The sequence below is a fragment of the Schistocerca serialis genome, chromosome 6 (assembly GCF_023864345.2).
Source record: "Schistocerca serialis cubense isolate TAMUIC-IGC-003099 chromosome 6, iqSchSeri2.2, whole genome shotgun sequence".
In the NCBI taxonomy this organism is placed as follows: domain Eukaryota; kingdom Metazoa; phylum Arthropoda; class Insecta; order Orthoptera; family Acrididae; genus Schistocerca; species Schistocerca serialis.
The window spans coordinates 563,371,676-563,388,533 of NC_064643.1; the positions used below are offsets into that span (position 1 = coordinate 563,371,676).

Consider the following 16,858-nt stretch of genomic DNA (forward strand, 5'->3'; position numbering starts at 1 on the left):
GTTGAGAGGGATGGAAATTATGTGGAGAAATGAAAATATTGTTCCTAAAGGATGTATCTACACACTGTAAGACTTTCAAACAAGTAAAATAAAAGATGGATTAAAAAAAAAAAATAGTGTGCATTTCTTTTGGAGTGAGCCTCGCAGATTTGATCTGTTGCTTCAGTTAGAAACTGGTGAGCCTCAAGCAGTTGCAGGTGTAGACAGGGCACAACAAACTTTCAGCACCAAATTGAAAACCAAGAATGTAGGGAAATCAGTAAAGAGAAAGAAAGTATTTTCTTAGGTAGTTCCAAAGGAAGAGGTGTTGGCCAATAAAGGGAGAGTCTTTAAGGAAATCTACATTGAAGTCTCCAGCAACCACCATTTCTTTGCTTTTGCTCGTTAAATGGACCAGTACAGCTTCAAGGTGGTTTATGAACAGATTAAAGTTACTTGCAGGTGCTCGATATACAGTTCATATTATGAAAGATTTTTTTATGAAATTATACTTATGTTTCACATGCTTCCATATGCTGTTCTAGGCAAAATTTATGAATGTCTATGTTCTTAAATGTAGGACTGTTCCTGACGAATGTGGCAACTCCTCCTTTCTCTATTTCTGCTCTACAAAAGTGAGATGCTAACCTAAATTCTGTAACACTTAAAAGTTCTGTACCAGTTGTCACATGATGTTCAGAGAGGCAGATTGTCAGCTAGGTTTGAGGACTCTAATTCATCTGTGCAGATAATTAATTCATTAATTTTATTTCTCAGTCCTTGAATATTTTGATGCAATAAACATAGCTGACATTAAAATTGGGTAGAGTTGAAATTTCTACTGATTGATGAAAATTCTTAACGAATAGCTGTTTATGCTGATGTAATAAGATAGAAATATGGTTTTTGGTTTCTTTCTCAAACTGAAGGTTTGTCTCAGTCCTAAGCTCTCTTAAAACTTGGTTTCTTTCTGTCCTCCCTACCCTAAAAAGAGGTCTTTTCTTAACCCTAAAACCACTGGTATTGTATCACTCATGATAGTGCCTCTCACCTGTAACTTTCCTGCTATTTTCCCAGCCAGTTTACCCTTCCCTTTCCTGTTGAGGTGAAGGCCATGCCTAGTATAATCCCACCTATTGAAAGAATCAACAGGAACCACACCAATGTGTGACCTTTCACCCAACATAAGCAGCCATTCTAACTCCAAATTAACTCTCCTGACAGAAGAGTTCAAATGAGGTTGGTCATCACACCCAAGAACAGATACAAACTCAACACTAACATGCTTTGATGCTGAAGCAATCTTTGCCAGGTCACACTCTATACTGTACCCAGGATCTCTGTCAGCTCTGTTACCTGGCCCACCCACTATAACCATGATGTCTTCTTTTGCGAAATCTTTGCAAAGTGGTCCTAAAACATCTGTCACCTGTTTCAGACCAGCACTAGGTTTGAAAAAATTGTTGACCTGGTATTCTGATCCTAGTTCGTCCTGCAAAAGTTGGCCAACACCTCTTCCTTTGGAACTACCTAAGAAAATACTTTCTCTTTACTGATTTCCCTACATTCTTGCTTTTCAATTTGGTGCTGAAAGTTTGTTGTGCCCTGTCTACACCTGCAACTGCTTGAGGCTCACCAGTTTCTAACTGAAGCACCGAGCGAGGTGGCGCAGTGGTTAGCACACTGGACTCGCATTCGGGAGGACGACGGTTCAATCCCGTCTCCGGCCATCCTGATTCAGGTTTTCCGTGATTTCCCTAAATCTCTTCAGGCAAATGCCGGGATGGTTCCTGTGAAAGGGCACGGCCGATTTCCTTCCCCATCCTTTCCTCACCCGAGCTTGCGCTCCGTCTCTAATGACCTCGTTGTCGACGGGACGTTAAACACTAATCTCCTCCTCCTCCTCTAACTGAAGCAACAGATCAAATCTGCGAGGCTCACTCCAAAAGAAATGCACACTATTTTTTTTAATCCATCTTTTATTTTACTTGTTTGAAAGTTTTACAGTGTGTAGATACATCCTTTAGGAACAATATTTTCATTTCTCCACATAATTTCCATCCCTCTCAACAGCCTTACGCCATCTTGGAACCAGCGCCTGTATATCTGCACGGTAAAATTCTGGACCAACCTGTTGGAGCCACTGTTTGGCAGTGTGCAGAAGGGAGTCATCATCTTCAAACCTTGTTCCACAAAGAGAGTCTTTCGGTTTCCCAAAGAGGTGATAGTCACATGAAGCCAGGTCAGGACTGTAAGGCAGGTGTTTCAGTGTTGTCCATCCGAGTTTTGTGATCGCTTCCATGGTTTTTTGATTGACATGTGGCTGTGCATTGTCGTGCAACAGCAAAACATCCTGCTTTTGCGATGTGGTCGAACACGACTCGGTCGAGCTTGAAGTTTCTTCTGTGTCGTCATATATGCATCAGAATTTATGGTGGTTCCACTTGGCATGATGTCCACAAGCAAGAGTCTTTCGGAATCAAAAAACACCGAAGCCATAACTTTTCCAGCAGAAGGTGTGGTTTTGAATTTTTTTTTTTTTTTCCTTAGGTGAATTTACATGATGCCACTCCATTGATTGCCTCGTTGTCTCTGGTGCAAATTGATGTTGAGGCTGTGAAGGAATGTGGATAGGGTGACCACACCCTCAATCCAGATCACGAAGATGTCATCCTTGAGTCTGAACCAGGTGAGGGGTTTGGGATTCTGGGTGTTTAGGAAGGATTCCTCTGGATGGCCCATGAATAGGTTGGCATAGGATGGTGCCATGTGGGTGCCCATAACAATACCCCAGATTTGTTTGTAGGTCATGCCTTCAAAGTAGAAGTAATTGTGGGAGAGGATATAGTTGGTCATGATGACTACTAAGGAAGTTGTTGGTTTGGAATCCATTGGGTGTTGTTAAAGGTGTGTTCAATAGCGGTAAGGCCATTAGCATTGGGGATGTTTGTGTGAAGGGAGGTGGCATCAGTAATGTCGGGCAGAGCACCACATGGTAAAGGAACGGGAGCTGTGGAGAGTCGGTGAAGGAAGTGGTTGGTATCTTTTATATAGGAGGGTAGGTTGCGGGTAATAGGGTGAAGGTCTTGGTCTGCAAGAGCATACATAGATTCTCTCAGTGGAGGCACAGTAACTGGCTACAATGGTGCATCCTGGGTGTTTGGGCTTATGGACTTAAGGAAAGGTGTAGAAGGTAGGAGTGCAGGAAGGATTTGGGGAATTATGGTGAGGCAAGGTTCAAGGTTAAGAAATTGTGGGAAGTTAACAGGGGGTGATTTGGGGACAATGGGGACGGATCACGGTTGGATGGAGAAGTGTACTGAGTCAGGCATAGTTTAACATTGGTCTTTGGTTGAGTGTGATTGGTAGGGTTGGTGGCAGAAAGTGCTTCCACTCTAGCCAGTGGGAGAAGGAGAGGTGGTCACAAACATCACCCATCCCATTGAAGGCATGAAACCAATCATGTGATCTACAAGCTAAACTTCAACCACTGTGCTGCATTCTACATGAGCATGAAAACTAACAAGCTGTCAGTCCGCATGAATGGCCACCGCCAAACTGCAGCCAAGAAACAGCTGGACCATCCAGTTGCTGAGCACACTGCCCAACATGATTTTCTTCATTTAAGTGACTGCTTTAAAGCCTGTGCCATCTGGATCCTTCCCACCAACACTAGCTTTTCTTAACCGCACAGGTAGGAACACTCTATAATATATTCTACGTTCCCGTAACACTCCTGGCCTCAGCCTGCGTTAGTCATTGTGCTTACTCGTCTAGCCCCTTCTTTGTTCTCATCCCAGTATTACACAACCCTCTTTCCCTCCAGTGTGCCCTCAGTCTTTTTGCTTCTCCCCTCCCCCCCCCCCCCCCACCCCCACCCCTCTCGTCGATCTGCATTGCGTCTAACTTTCCAATTGCACCTAGCTGCCATACCCTGCCTCCAACTTGTCCCTGTACGCTCCCACAAGCAGCACTTTGCCATCCCCCCACCCCTAGCCTGCCATCCCTCTCCCTCCCTGCCCCAGTCTCCTCCTGTTCCGCACTTCAACAGTTTTGACGACTTAAAGTGGTGGAGTATGTGTGTATGTGTGTAAAGTCCCACTTCTTTAACGACACAACTTACTTGAGATGGTCAGCCGACTTTCCTTGCTGGTTAGCTGGCTGCTGCAACCTCCTTTTCTCTTCTTTTCTGAAGTATATTTGCTAGGAACAAGAATTTCTCAAGACTCTTTCTACGTATAAAAATAAGCAGACGTACACAGTTTCTTTTGCTTCACTTAACGATGTATATTTAAACATCAAACTTTTGCAAATCTCATTTTCCACACAAACAAACACTGTCAAGTAAGTCTCCTCGCATATCCAAAGGTTCGAAACAAAGTTCATTTACACACAAGAGAAAGTTGGCTTAAAAACCATGTCCATTCTCATCCTGAATCTGAATACACGTCTTATCCTTTCCAAGTCCAAGATAAGCATTAATTTAACAATATTTCAATTGTTCTCCTTTTTTTCACTTCAGTAGTCAAAGTGATAAAACAGCACGGAATAACACAGAAATTCCTTAAGTCTGCTGTGTTCTTTCATTAAACTTCCATGGTGTGACCGGCAAACACTTGTCGAGGTCATTCGACCACCGTGTCTACAGTCTTCCTACTACGCACACGCGCACGCACGCGCGCGCGCGCGCGCACACACACACACACACACACACACACACACACACACACACACACACACACACACACACACGTGACACGCAGTAGATAAGCTCTCTCACACTTATATTTAAAATATCGTGTGTTTGAGACGGTCAAAGGCAGAATGGTTCTAGAATTTGTGCAGAAATTCTCGAAACACTATAGCACTATAGCACTATAGCACTAATATTAGTTTCTGTAAACTCTTGTCAGCCTATTGTGTGCATTGTGTGTCGAGCAAAGGGAGAACAAAAAAAATGTCATTACACAAATTAATCAAAGAAATGAACAACATATGAGTGAAGAACAGTGTCCTGGTTTCCTGCGATACTTTGCCTCAGGGGAGTCGCTTTGTAATGTCCAGCAGTAGTCAGATAACGTTGCTGTACTAGAGTTGCCTTGATAACGATTTTCCTTTTGAGAAATGTCCTTGTGTGACTATTCTCCATGTTTGTTGCTAATGACAGCAAGGTTATCCAGGAAGAAGTCAAAATGATTGTTCAAGAAATGTATCATAAGTGGCATGTTGTCCCATATGGTGGTGTGGTCACACTAATTCTGCCTTATGGTTGCCTAAAAAGTCCTTACAAACATTTATGAAAGACCGCCATACCTTTTTTTTTTTTTTCCTCCATCACTCAAGAAATCAAGGAAATGTTCGTCTGCCATTAATTACCTTACTTACTGTACTCCTTAATTTTGCTTCACTGATCCTTGGGAACTTCTCGCAAATACATGAATCATAGTGATGTTTTGCTCATGCCTTTCACAAAGTTTTTGATGAGACCCAGCTTAATATGCAGTTGACGTAAATATACATTTTGTTGGGTTGGAAATAGGAGTTTTTACCACATTCTTGTATCCAGGTAACAGTTCTTTCTGAGCATGCCATTTTTTTCCCAGGACAGTGGTGTTTCCTGTCACTGCAGTCCCTCTCACTTATAAACCAGCAGTACCATGTGTACCCAAGTGGCAAACCAAGCAGAATTATAGTAACCTTGAGATCTTGACATACATACCTTTTGTATTTCTCGTATTGGATATGGGTGAATATCAGTTTAAGGTTCTCGTATGTCTCCTTTGTTAACTGCATGAACAATCAGAACATAAGGAAATTTATTCCCATTGTGGAGAAGTACTGCTTTTAGACTAAGTTTGGTAAAATCTATGAACAAGTGCCAATCACTTATACTGAAATAATGGAATCACAGTTCTCACACACCAGGCTGTTCTCTCTCTCTCTCTCTCTCTCTCTCTCTCTCTCTCTCTCTCTCTCTCTCTCTCTCTCCCTCTCTCTCTCTCTCTCTGGGTGGATATGTGTGAAGAGAGAGCACAGCAGATGTAAATGGATTTGGGGAGCTTAGTATGTGTGTGCTGGAATAAGGGAAGAGAAAAGGGGGAGGGGTAAGTCAAGGTTCAGCAAGTTTGTGTGGCACAGGAAAGTACGAAAATAAGTGAGAGTGACCAGAATGAGATTTTCACTCTGCAGTGGAGTGTGCGCTGAAACTTCCTGGCAGATTAAAACTATGTGCCGGACCGAGACTCGAACTTGGGACCTTTGCCTTTCGCGGGCAAGTGCTCTACCAACTGAGCTACCCAAGCACGACTCACGCCCCGTCTTCACAGCTTTACTTCTGTCAGTACATCGTCTCCTACCTTCCAACCTTAACAGAAGCTCTCCTGCGAACCTTGCAGTACTAGCACTCCTGAAAGAAAGTGTGCGGGTTGGAAGATTGTAGCGGTCCCGCCTGCAATATTTATTGTTTGTTGCCCTCGGTGTTGATTTACTGCGCTGCTATACTGACTGAAAATGGGTTGTTGATTCCGACACTGACTATTGTAAATAATGTAGCCGACAGACAGATGCACAGCTGCGTTTCACAGTATTTTAATTTCACTTTTCACAAATACTTAATGTACACAGTCATATGGCCAGTGCACTATTGTTTAACTTTCAATACTGCTACAATAGTTTCCTGTTGAACATCCACAAGCAGTGAAACCTAACCACAAATCTCACAGTTCTTGAATAATCAGGTATGAATGGAACAGACACTGTCATTGTTTTTACACATGGCCTAATTGTTTAACACTTATTCCACGGTTAAGTTGAAGCATTGTTGTAGCTCTAATCAGCCCAGGTTTATCATCTGAAACTTGACCGTGAACTGACTGTCTGGTGACAAAAAATCGGGCCCTTATGTGTCATCACTTTAAAAGAAGGTCTTATGGCTGAAAACTGAAAAGTATAGCAGCCTTCTTCTTGTGCCTGCCTCAACTGTGCTCCTTTACGTAGTGAGTAGTTATCTACCCTTTTCATAATATTATCATTATTCCATCCTGCATTCTCCATGGTTAGGAACCTGATTTTTATATATGATACATGAGACAGCTTTGTAGTGTCCATAAAATTTAGCAAATTGGCCTTCTTTTCAAGATCAGCATTTTACGGTAGATGAAATAGCAATAAATTACAGTAGAGACATTATTGCAGAATTTTCCACAAGAAATGATATTGGAACAGTTCTTTTCAGGGTACTTTGTTATGTTTTTAATTTACAGTACTGCTACAAGGCTCTTAATTTTGCAGGGCTTCCTACATGGAAATTTATAATGAAAAGATAAATGATCTTCTTGATAAGAAATACAACTTGAAAATTCGTGAAGAGGATGGAAAAGCAGTTGTTATAGGACTGAAGGAGGAACTTGTTACTACCACTGAAAAGGTTTTTCCTTTTGAATACAGTTAATGTTCCATAGCCTCTAACATCCTTTTTTGTTATAATGCAGTTAGTTACAGTTGCAGATAGTGATACACTCGCAACATTAGGAACTAATTTTTGATAATCTGCTAAACCTAGATTGTAATATGTGAATAGTAAATATGTATAGGTGTTAGTAACTTTTTACCTATTCCACTAGAATGTGTGTTCTCTCTTCAACAATTGTAATTCTATTCTTATTTCAGATTTTATTATTGATGAGAAGAGGACAAAAGATTAGACATATTGGTGAGACAAATATGAATGAACGAAGTTCGAGGTCGCACACTATTTTTCGCCTTGTGAGTATGAAATACGCTTGGCATACATTTTTAATGTCTGTGATCAGTATAAAGATATGCAAGGTGGTTGCATTCCCCCATCCTCATCCTCATTGTTGTCCTTCTGAAGTTTTTCCATTATGGAATAGTGGGACACATCTGACAGTATGAGGTTTTTAATAATAATTACATCTGCTCAGTCAAAATGCAAAATATTTAATCTGTATCATGTTTCGGGACTTAGATCACATCTTTAGGTCACATGTACAATGTTTTATGTTTAGTTTAATTTTTTAGGTTGTCCCAGGATATTTGCCATGTAATTCATGCAGGTGATTTCCTATGAACATTATATTGAAAGGATTATCACTGTCCAAGATAGACAAAAAGTCATGACCCCCACTCAATTGAAAGTATGCGTACTAGTTGTAGTGATCCTCAGTCCGAAGATTGGTTTGATGCAGCTACCCATACCACTCCATCCTGTGCAAACCTTTTAATAATCTGACTGTGATATTATATCAGTGAAAATAAATGTAATTGCATCAATATAATAGAGGGAAACATTCCACGCAGGAAAAATATATTTAAAAACAAAGATGATGTGACTTACCATAGGAAAGCGCTGGCAGGTCGATAGAAACACAGACACATACATACACACAAAATTCAAGCTTTCGCAACAAACTGTTGCCTCATCAGGAAAGAGGGAAGGAGAGGGAAAGACGAAAGGAAGTGGGTTTTAAGGGAGAGGGTAAGGAGTCATTCCAGTCCCGGGAGCGGAAAGACTTACCTTAGGGGGGGAAAAAAGGACGGGTATACACTCGCACACACACACATATCCATCCACACATATACAGACACAAGCATGTCCCTGCTTCAAGGTCACACGCCTTACACAGCAGCATAAGGCAAATTCACACAGCCATGAAAAAAACCCACCCACCTCCCCAGAGGTCGTAACCCCTGCAACCCACACAAGAGAAAGATGCTTCAGTAGCTGATAAGATAGTTTTTTAGGATAAGGAAGTTTATTAGGAATGGTAATATAAAGTGATATGTCCTTGTACAACAATATATTTAGTTAAAACACAAGACAGTTTGCACCAAACATTCAACTTCTCATCTGCATTAATTCTCCTACGATTTCTTGTGTAGAGCGAAAATGGCTTGTCTGTTGTAACAACTTGTGTGGATGGATATGTGTGTGCGAGTGTATACTCGTCCTTTCCCCCTAAGGTAAGTCTTTCCGCTCCCGGGATTGGAATGACTCCTTACCCTCTCCCTTAAAACCCACTTCCTTTCGTCCTCCCCTCTCCTTCCCTCTTTCCTGATGAGGCAACAGTTTGTTGCGAAAGCTTGAATTTTGTGTGTATGTTTGTGTTTGTTTGTGTGTCTATCGACCTGCCAGCGCTTTTGTTCGGTAAGTCACCTCATCTTTATATATATATATATATATATATATATATATATATATATATATATATATATATATATATATCTGTGTGTGTGTGTGTGTGTGTGTGTGTGTGTGTGTGTGTGTGTGTGTATAAAACAATGAATAAACGTACATTGAATAAGGACAAGACTGTTGTAATTAAGTTCTTGTTGAATTAGAATGAATCCCATACACACTCATGGTCTAAAGTTGAAACATCTGATAATCTTAAATTTTTACGCATTGTGAATGACAACCACTTTAAATGGAAAGAGCATACAGCTGCATCTGTAGAAATATTAGCTGCAGTATTTACTTACTGAAACCTCTCTCAGATGTAATAAACCCTTCTGTCCTTAAACAAGTGTACTATGGATTAACCCACTTGCATTTCCAATATGGAATTGAAACTTGCAGTAGGACACCCATAGTCTACATGGATAGAATATTCAGGCTACAAGAGAGAACATTTAGGATAATTGCTAATGTAACAAATACCAGTCCTGCAGGGAATACTTCAAAAAGTATAATTTACTCATTGTGTACTTTCTGTATTTCCTTAAGACTGTTGGTATGTGGAAGAGAAGAACTATGCTTATGAATAGCTACGTTCATAATTACAATACATGAACAAGATGAGATTATCATAGGGTATTAAGGTCACAGTCTACTTGCAGTGGGAAGAAAATTCTGTAATAGATTGCCAAATAATATAAAGCAACTCTAGGGAACTGATGTGTTGTTTTCAATGTTTTCAGTTAAACTGAACAGCTTGTGTATCATTATACTGTGTGCCTGAGAAGTCCTTTAGCATTTCCGGGAAGTAGCACTTTAACTCAAATAAAATGTTTACAATATGAAAGAGTATGAATACAGTATGTAAGAAGACACCCCATTTCCATTAAATCACTGCCATTCGATGTGACTGCCCTTGCAGTCCAAGCAGAGGTGTCAGCTATACTCAGTGCACCTGATACTTGCACACACCAATGCCGAAATGTGCTGCAAATCCCTAATCTTCACCTTTTGTGCCTCTCCTTTGATGTGACCCCCATTCGATGTTAGACCAGGTGAGCATGCTGCCCAGAATCATGGTGAGCCTTGTCTAATCCACCATCCTGGGAGAGTGTCGTTGAGTTAATTATGCACAGTGTCCACAGAATGCAATGTCTTGCCATCTTGTTGAAACATCACTGAATAAAAATTTTGTCGGAAAACAATAGGGGTGCAGGAATTGTTCAAGTATATCCAGGTATGATGTTGATGTGATTGTTGCTTCCGCTTAAAAGAATGAACTGTGACTTGTCAGGTGTGGCCCAGCCACACCTTTGGAGGGAAACTTTCCAATTTTAGCAATGTGTGGTTGGTAATCAGCCCATAGCTTGAATTTGTCACAGATGATGAGGCCACAGGTACAAAAGGTAGCCGTATCACTGAAAAGGATATGTGCCCACAAATCTTCATTAATCATTGCCTCATTTTAGTCAGGACATGTGGTTGTGCATGTTACATCATCCTCAGCTTCAAGATGATGAAACACCTGGATGTGCTAAGTCCTTTCTTTCAGTACGAAGTGCAATGTTTGTCACAGAGTAGGCTTTGGGGTGTGGACTCCTGGTGGAATTGTCAACCCTAAAATATTTATTATTTATTTCCCAAACCAGTTTTCAGCTGTTATACCATCATCAGGTACAAAGATGAATTTGTGTTCAGTGAAACTTTTCACGATCAAAGATTTTAAAGTAGTGTGTATATAGAGTATCTTCATTCCCAGAGTTGAAAGATGTTAATGTTTGATTTATGAATAAAACAAGAGGAATTATGATGTAAAGCTATTTAATTAAGATAAAATATGTTATGCATTAACTAAAGAAATGAATACAAACTACAGTTATTCATAGAAGAAAATAAATTAAGCAATCAACTTTGGTGACAAGTTCCAAAGGCTTGGCTGAGCAAAATAAGCTTGTGTTTAATAGGACCTAAATTACAAATACATAAGATATACTAGTGAGATTGAGCAGGTAAGTGAAGAAACTGTGATTATACAAAGCATTTTTAACGCAAGAGAAATTATAGTAAATCAGATAAAGGAAAACAAAGCATGTGAGTAAGAGGGGTAATTTACAACATGGCCTGGATGGGATTATCAGTAGTATCTGTCGTCAGAAGTGGCAAGTAAGATAACTGTTTCCAGTAATTCGGTACTAACGTCAGCCAGATGGACATATGTTTATTAACTGCCATTGTTTCAAGATAGTTCATCTTCCTTCCTTAATGAATGTGATGTAGTACTTCATGTTACATCTTGTAATTATAGCCTTCTTTGAGCAAGTGGTATGGAAAAATAGTCTCATTTTTTAAGTTTCCGTCTTCTGTGATGTCCATTCAAGTGGGTGCAAATTGCTTTGCCAGACGTTGTTGTTGATTTTGTTGTTGTTGTTGTTGTTGTTGTTGTTGTTGTTGGGGTCTTCAGTCCTGAGACTGGTTTGATGCAGCTCTCCATGCTACTCTATCCTGTGCAAGCTTCTTCATCTCCGTACCTACTGCAACCTAAATCCTTCTGAATCTGTTTAGTGTATTCTTCTCTTGGTCTCCTTCTACGATTTTTACCCTCCACGCTGCCCTCCAATGCTAAATTGGTGATCCCTTGATGCCTCAGAACATGTTCTACCAACTGATCCCTTCTTCTAGTTAAGTTGTGCTACAACTTCTCTTCTCCCCAATCCTATTCAATACCTCCTCATTAGTTATATGATCAACCCATCTAATCTTCAGCATTCTTCTGTAGCACCACATTTCAAAAGCTTCTATTCTCTTCTTGTCCAAACTATTTATCGTCCATGTTTCACTTCCATACATGGCTACACTCCATACAAATACTTTCAGAAACAACTTCCTGACACTTAAATCAATACACGATGTTAACAAATTTATCTTCTTCAGAAATGCTTTCCTTGCCACTGCAAGTCTACATTTTATATCCTCTACTTCGACCATCATTATTTTGCTCCCCAAATAGCAAAACTCCTTTACTACTTTTTTAAGTGTCTCATTTCCTAATCTAATTCCCTCAGCATCACCCGACGTAATTCGACTACATTCCATTATCCTCATTTTGCTAATGTTGATGTTCATCTTATACCCTCCTTTCATGACACTGTCCATTCCGTTCAACTTTTCTTCCAAGTCCTTTACTGTCTCTGACTGAATTACAATGTCATCGGCGAACCTCAAAGTTCTTATTTCTTCCCCATGGATTTTAATACCTACTCCGAATTTTTCTTTTGTTTCCTTCACTGCTTGCTCAATATACAGATTGAATAACATCGGGGATAGGCTACAACCCTGTCTCACTCCCTTCCCAACCACTGCTTCCCTTTCGTGCCCCTCGACTCTTATAACTGCCATCTGGTTTCTGTACAAATTGTAAACAGCCTTTCGCTCCTTGATTTTACCCCTGCCGCTTTCAGAATTTGAAAGAGAGTATTCCAGTGAACATTGTCAAAAGCTTTCTCTAAGTCTACAAATGCTAGAAACGTAGGTTTACCTTTCCTTAATCTGGCTTCAATGATAAGTTGTAGGGTCAGTATTGCCTCACGTGTTCCAACATTTCTACGGAATCCAAACTGATCTTCCCCGAGGTCAGCTTCTACCAGTTTTTCCATTCGTCTGTAGAGAATACGCGGTAGTATTTTGCATCCGTGACTTATTAAACTAATTATTCAGTAATTTTCACATCTGTCAGCACCTGCTTTCTGTGGGATCGGAATTATTATATTCTTCTTGAAGTCTGAGGGTATTTCGCCTGTCTCATACATCTTGCTCACCAGATGGTAGAGTTTTGTCATGACTGGCTCTCCCAAGGCTGTCAGTAGTTCCAATGGAATGTTGTCTACTCCCGAGGCCTTGTTTCGACTCAGGTCTTCCAGTGCTCTGTCAAACTCTTCACGCAGTATCGTATCTCCCATTTCATCTTCATCTACATCCTCTTCCACTTCCATAATGTTGTCCTCAAGTACATTGCCCTTGTATAGGCCCTCTATATACTCCCCCCACCTTTCTGCTTTCCCTTCTCTGCTTAGAACTGGGTTTCCATCTGAGCTCTTGATATTTATACAAGTGGTTCTCTGTTCTCCAAAGATCTCTTTAATTTTCCTGTAGGCAGTATCAATCTTACCCCTATTGAGACAAGCCTCTACATCCTTACATTTGTCCTCTAGCCATCCCTGCTTAGCCATTTTGCACTTCCTGTCGATATCGTTTTTGAGACGTTTGTATTCCTTTTTGCCTACTTCATTTACTGCATTTTTATATTTTCTCCTTTCATCAATTAAATTCAGTATTTCTTCTGTTACCCAAGGATTTCTACTAGCCCTCATCTTTTTACCTACTTGGTCCTCTGCTGCCTTCACTACTTCATCTCTCAAAGCTACCTATTCTTCTTCTACTGTATTTCTTTCCCGCATTCTTTTCAATTGTTCCCTTATGCTCTCCCTGAAACACTGTACAACCTCTGGTTTAGTCAGTTTATCCAGGTCCCATCTCCTTAAATTCCCACCTTTTTGCAGTTTCTTCATTTTTAATCTACGGTTCATAAACAATAGATTGTGGTCAGTCCACATCTGCCCCTGGAAATGTCTTACAATTTAAAATCTGGTTCCTAAATCTGTCTTACCATTATGTAATCTATCTGAAACCTGTCAGTATCTCCAGGGTTCTTCCAGGTATACAACCTTCTTTCATGATTCTTGAACCAAGTGTTAGCTATGATTAAGTTGTGCTCTGTGCAAAATTCTGTCAGGCGGCTTTTTCTTTCATTTCTTAACCCCAATCCATATTCACCTACTACGTTTCCTTCTTTCCCTTTTCCTACTACCGACTTCCAGTCACCCATGACTATTAAATTTTCGTCTCCCTTCACTATCTGAATAATTTCTTTTATTTCATCATACATTTCTTCAATTACTTCATCATCTGCAGAGCTAGTTGGCATATAAACTTGTCCTACTGTAGTAGGCGTGGGCTTCGTGTCTATCTTGGCCACAATAATGCGTTCACTATGCTGTTTGTAGTAGCTTACCCACACTCCTGTTTTTTCATTCATTATTAAATTGACTCCTGCATTACCCCTATTTGATTTTGTATTTATAACCCTGTATTTGCCAGACATATCTATGTATAATTTGCCACAGTTACAAGTAATTTTATATATTCAGCTCTTTCACAAAGCTGGAGTACTGTCCTTAACATTGGACAAAAAGTGCCCAACAGTGTTGTGTGCATAAAATGATATTGGTTTTCTTTTTTTTAATTCATGGATTTAAGCTTTCTGCGTACATTCAGTGAGACTTTTCCTAAATATGGAATTGTGCCCTGTTTTTGTTCTTGAGGGAGATGTGCTGAGAATAGGGTAAAGAAGAGTGTGCACATGTTTCGATTTTTGTGCTTTATGCAGCCCACCAAGGTAGGAGGGTAGCCATTGTTTGATGGTATTTGTTTGACTGCACTTAATTTTGTTTTGAAGTTGTCTTTCATGCGGATGAATAGTGGGTGATGTATCTTTCAATGAAAAACAGGATGTTTGTGGGTATATGGTTGCTGAGAATTGTTAAGTATTTCCATATCTGTGGTGGTAAGATTCCTGTAAATCTTGAAAGTATGAATATGATCACTGATGTCTGCAGTTAGATTTAAAAAATTTATGCAGTGATCACCAAGCACCATAGTGACTTTTATACTTTTGTGCTCAGAATTCAGCTGTTTAAGGAAGTTTCAAAGTTGTCTGGTAGTACCTGTCCATATGCACAACTCATCATCAACTTACCTAAACCAGTATCGAATCTTGGGAAGAGAGTGGATTATTTTCCAGAAAGTGTTTTTCGAAATTGCCCAAGAAGATTTCAGCAAGGACTGGACTGAGGCAGTGGGGCGATCCTACAGCTAGACAATCCAACTCTTTGTATATCCTGCATTTGAAAATGAAATAATTTTGTCTTGGACAGGATTGTACAGCTAACATTGTCATCTGTGACAACTGGGGTAACTCCTGCTTAATAAGTCTGTGAGAATGAGAATGTTTAGGCACTCCTGAACAGTTGTATTAGTGAATAATTTGCTAACATCAAAAGAAAGTGGCTTGGCACTAGGGGATTTGCATGTTTTTTAACTTGTGTAGCTACGTCAATTGAATTAAGTATGCCGTGACTATGTTTAAAATTGGTTTTGATCTTGATCTGGCTAATTCGTAACATGGAGCTAAGAATGAAGACATCACAGGACAGATAGGGATATTACCTTTGTGGAGTTCAGGGTGGGCATAAAGTCTATAAGCTGTAGGATTCATATGGGTGAGAAAGTAGACATCAGAATCTAACATTAAACTTTTAGACAATTTAATAACACTTCAATTTTATCATTACAGGATTGTGTGGGGTCTTTATGCCTCTTTTGGAAATTGGTGTTTAGCAAATAGTGCACTTTGTGAACACACAACACTGATTTGTCGTTATGTGGTAAACATCTTTCAAATCACCTGCAGTAGAGATACAAAAATTAGCGTTGCCCAAGAATGGCTAGGGACTTCTCGGATGCCCTTTATGTATGGCCTTACATCATTGTACCAAAATGATGTGAAAGACAGTAAGGTTACTATGGACAAATAAAGATTATTATTATTATTTCTTTACTTTCTCAGACGTTAAGTCTGGTTAAAAACGGAAAGTGACGCGGACCTTGATGAAGCGTCACTTCCTTTTAACTGTATGGTATCTGTTATATTGCATTTAGGAACTTTCGGGTAATTGAACATGCATCAATAATTACAGATTTCTGTAGTTGTATATATAGGTTTGGATGTAGCTGTATTGCATTGATGTACTGGTGGATATTGTGTGGTATGACTCCTGTAGTTGATAGTGTAATTGGTATAATGTCAACTTTATCCTGATGCCACATGTCCTCGACTTCCTCAGCCAGTTGGATGTATTTTTCAATTTTTTTCTCCTGTTTTCTTTTGTATATTTGTTGTATTGGGTATGGATATTTCAATTAGTTGTGTTAATTTCTTCTTTTTTTTTGGTGAGTATGATGTCAGGTTTGTTATGTGGTGGTGTTTTATCTGTTATAATGGTTCTGTTCCAGTATAATTTGAATTCATCATTCTCCAGTACACTTTGTGGTGCATACTTGTATGTGGGAACGTGTGGTTTTATAAGTTTATGTTGTAAGGCAAGCTTTTGATGTATTATTTTTGCTACATTGTCATGTCTTCTGGGGTATTCTGTATTTGCTAGTATTGTACATCCGCTTGTGATTTGATCTACTGTTTCTATTTGTTGTTTGCAAAGTCTGCATTTATCTATTGTGGTATTGGGATCTTTAATAATATGCTTGCTGTAATATCTGGTGTTTATTGTTTGATCCTGTATTGCAATCATGAATCCTTCCGTCTCACTGTATATATTGCCTTTTCTTAGCCATGTGTTGGATGCATCTTGATCGATGTGTGGCTGTGTTAGATGATACGGGTGCTTGCCATGTAGTGTTTTCTTTTTCCAACTTACTTTCTTCGTATCTGTTGATGTTATGTGATCTAAAGGGTTGTAGAAGTGGTTATGAAATTGCAGTGGTGTAGCCGATGTATTTATATGAGTGATTGCTTTGTGTATTTTGCTAGTTTCTGCTCGTTCTATAAAG

At 39.7% G+C, this 16,858-nt stretch overlaps 1 protein-coding gene across 1 annotated transcript in view; it reads left to right on the top strand.

The window, feature by feature from the left end:
• The window catches only part of LOC126484423 (uncharacterized), a 251,771-nt gene that overhangs the window by 47,989 nt on the left and 186,924 nt on the right, over positions 1-16,858 (top strand). The window contains exons 4-5 of the mRNA XM_050107937.1: positions 7,270-7,405; positions 7,648-7,743. Of these exons, the coding sequence (XP_049963894.1) occupies positions 7,270-7,405; positions 7,648-7,743 (232 nt within the window). The remainder of the gene's footprint in view (positions 1-7,269; positions 7,406-7,647; positions 7,744-16,858) is intronic.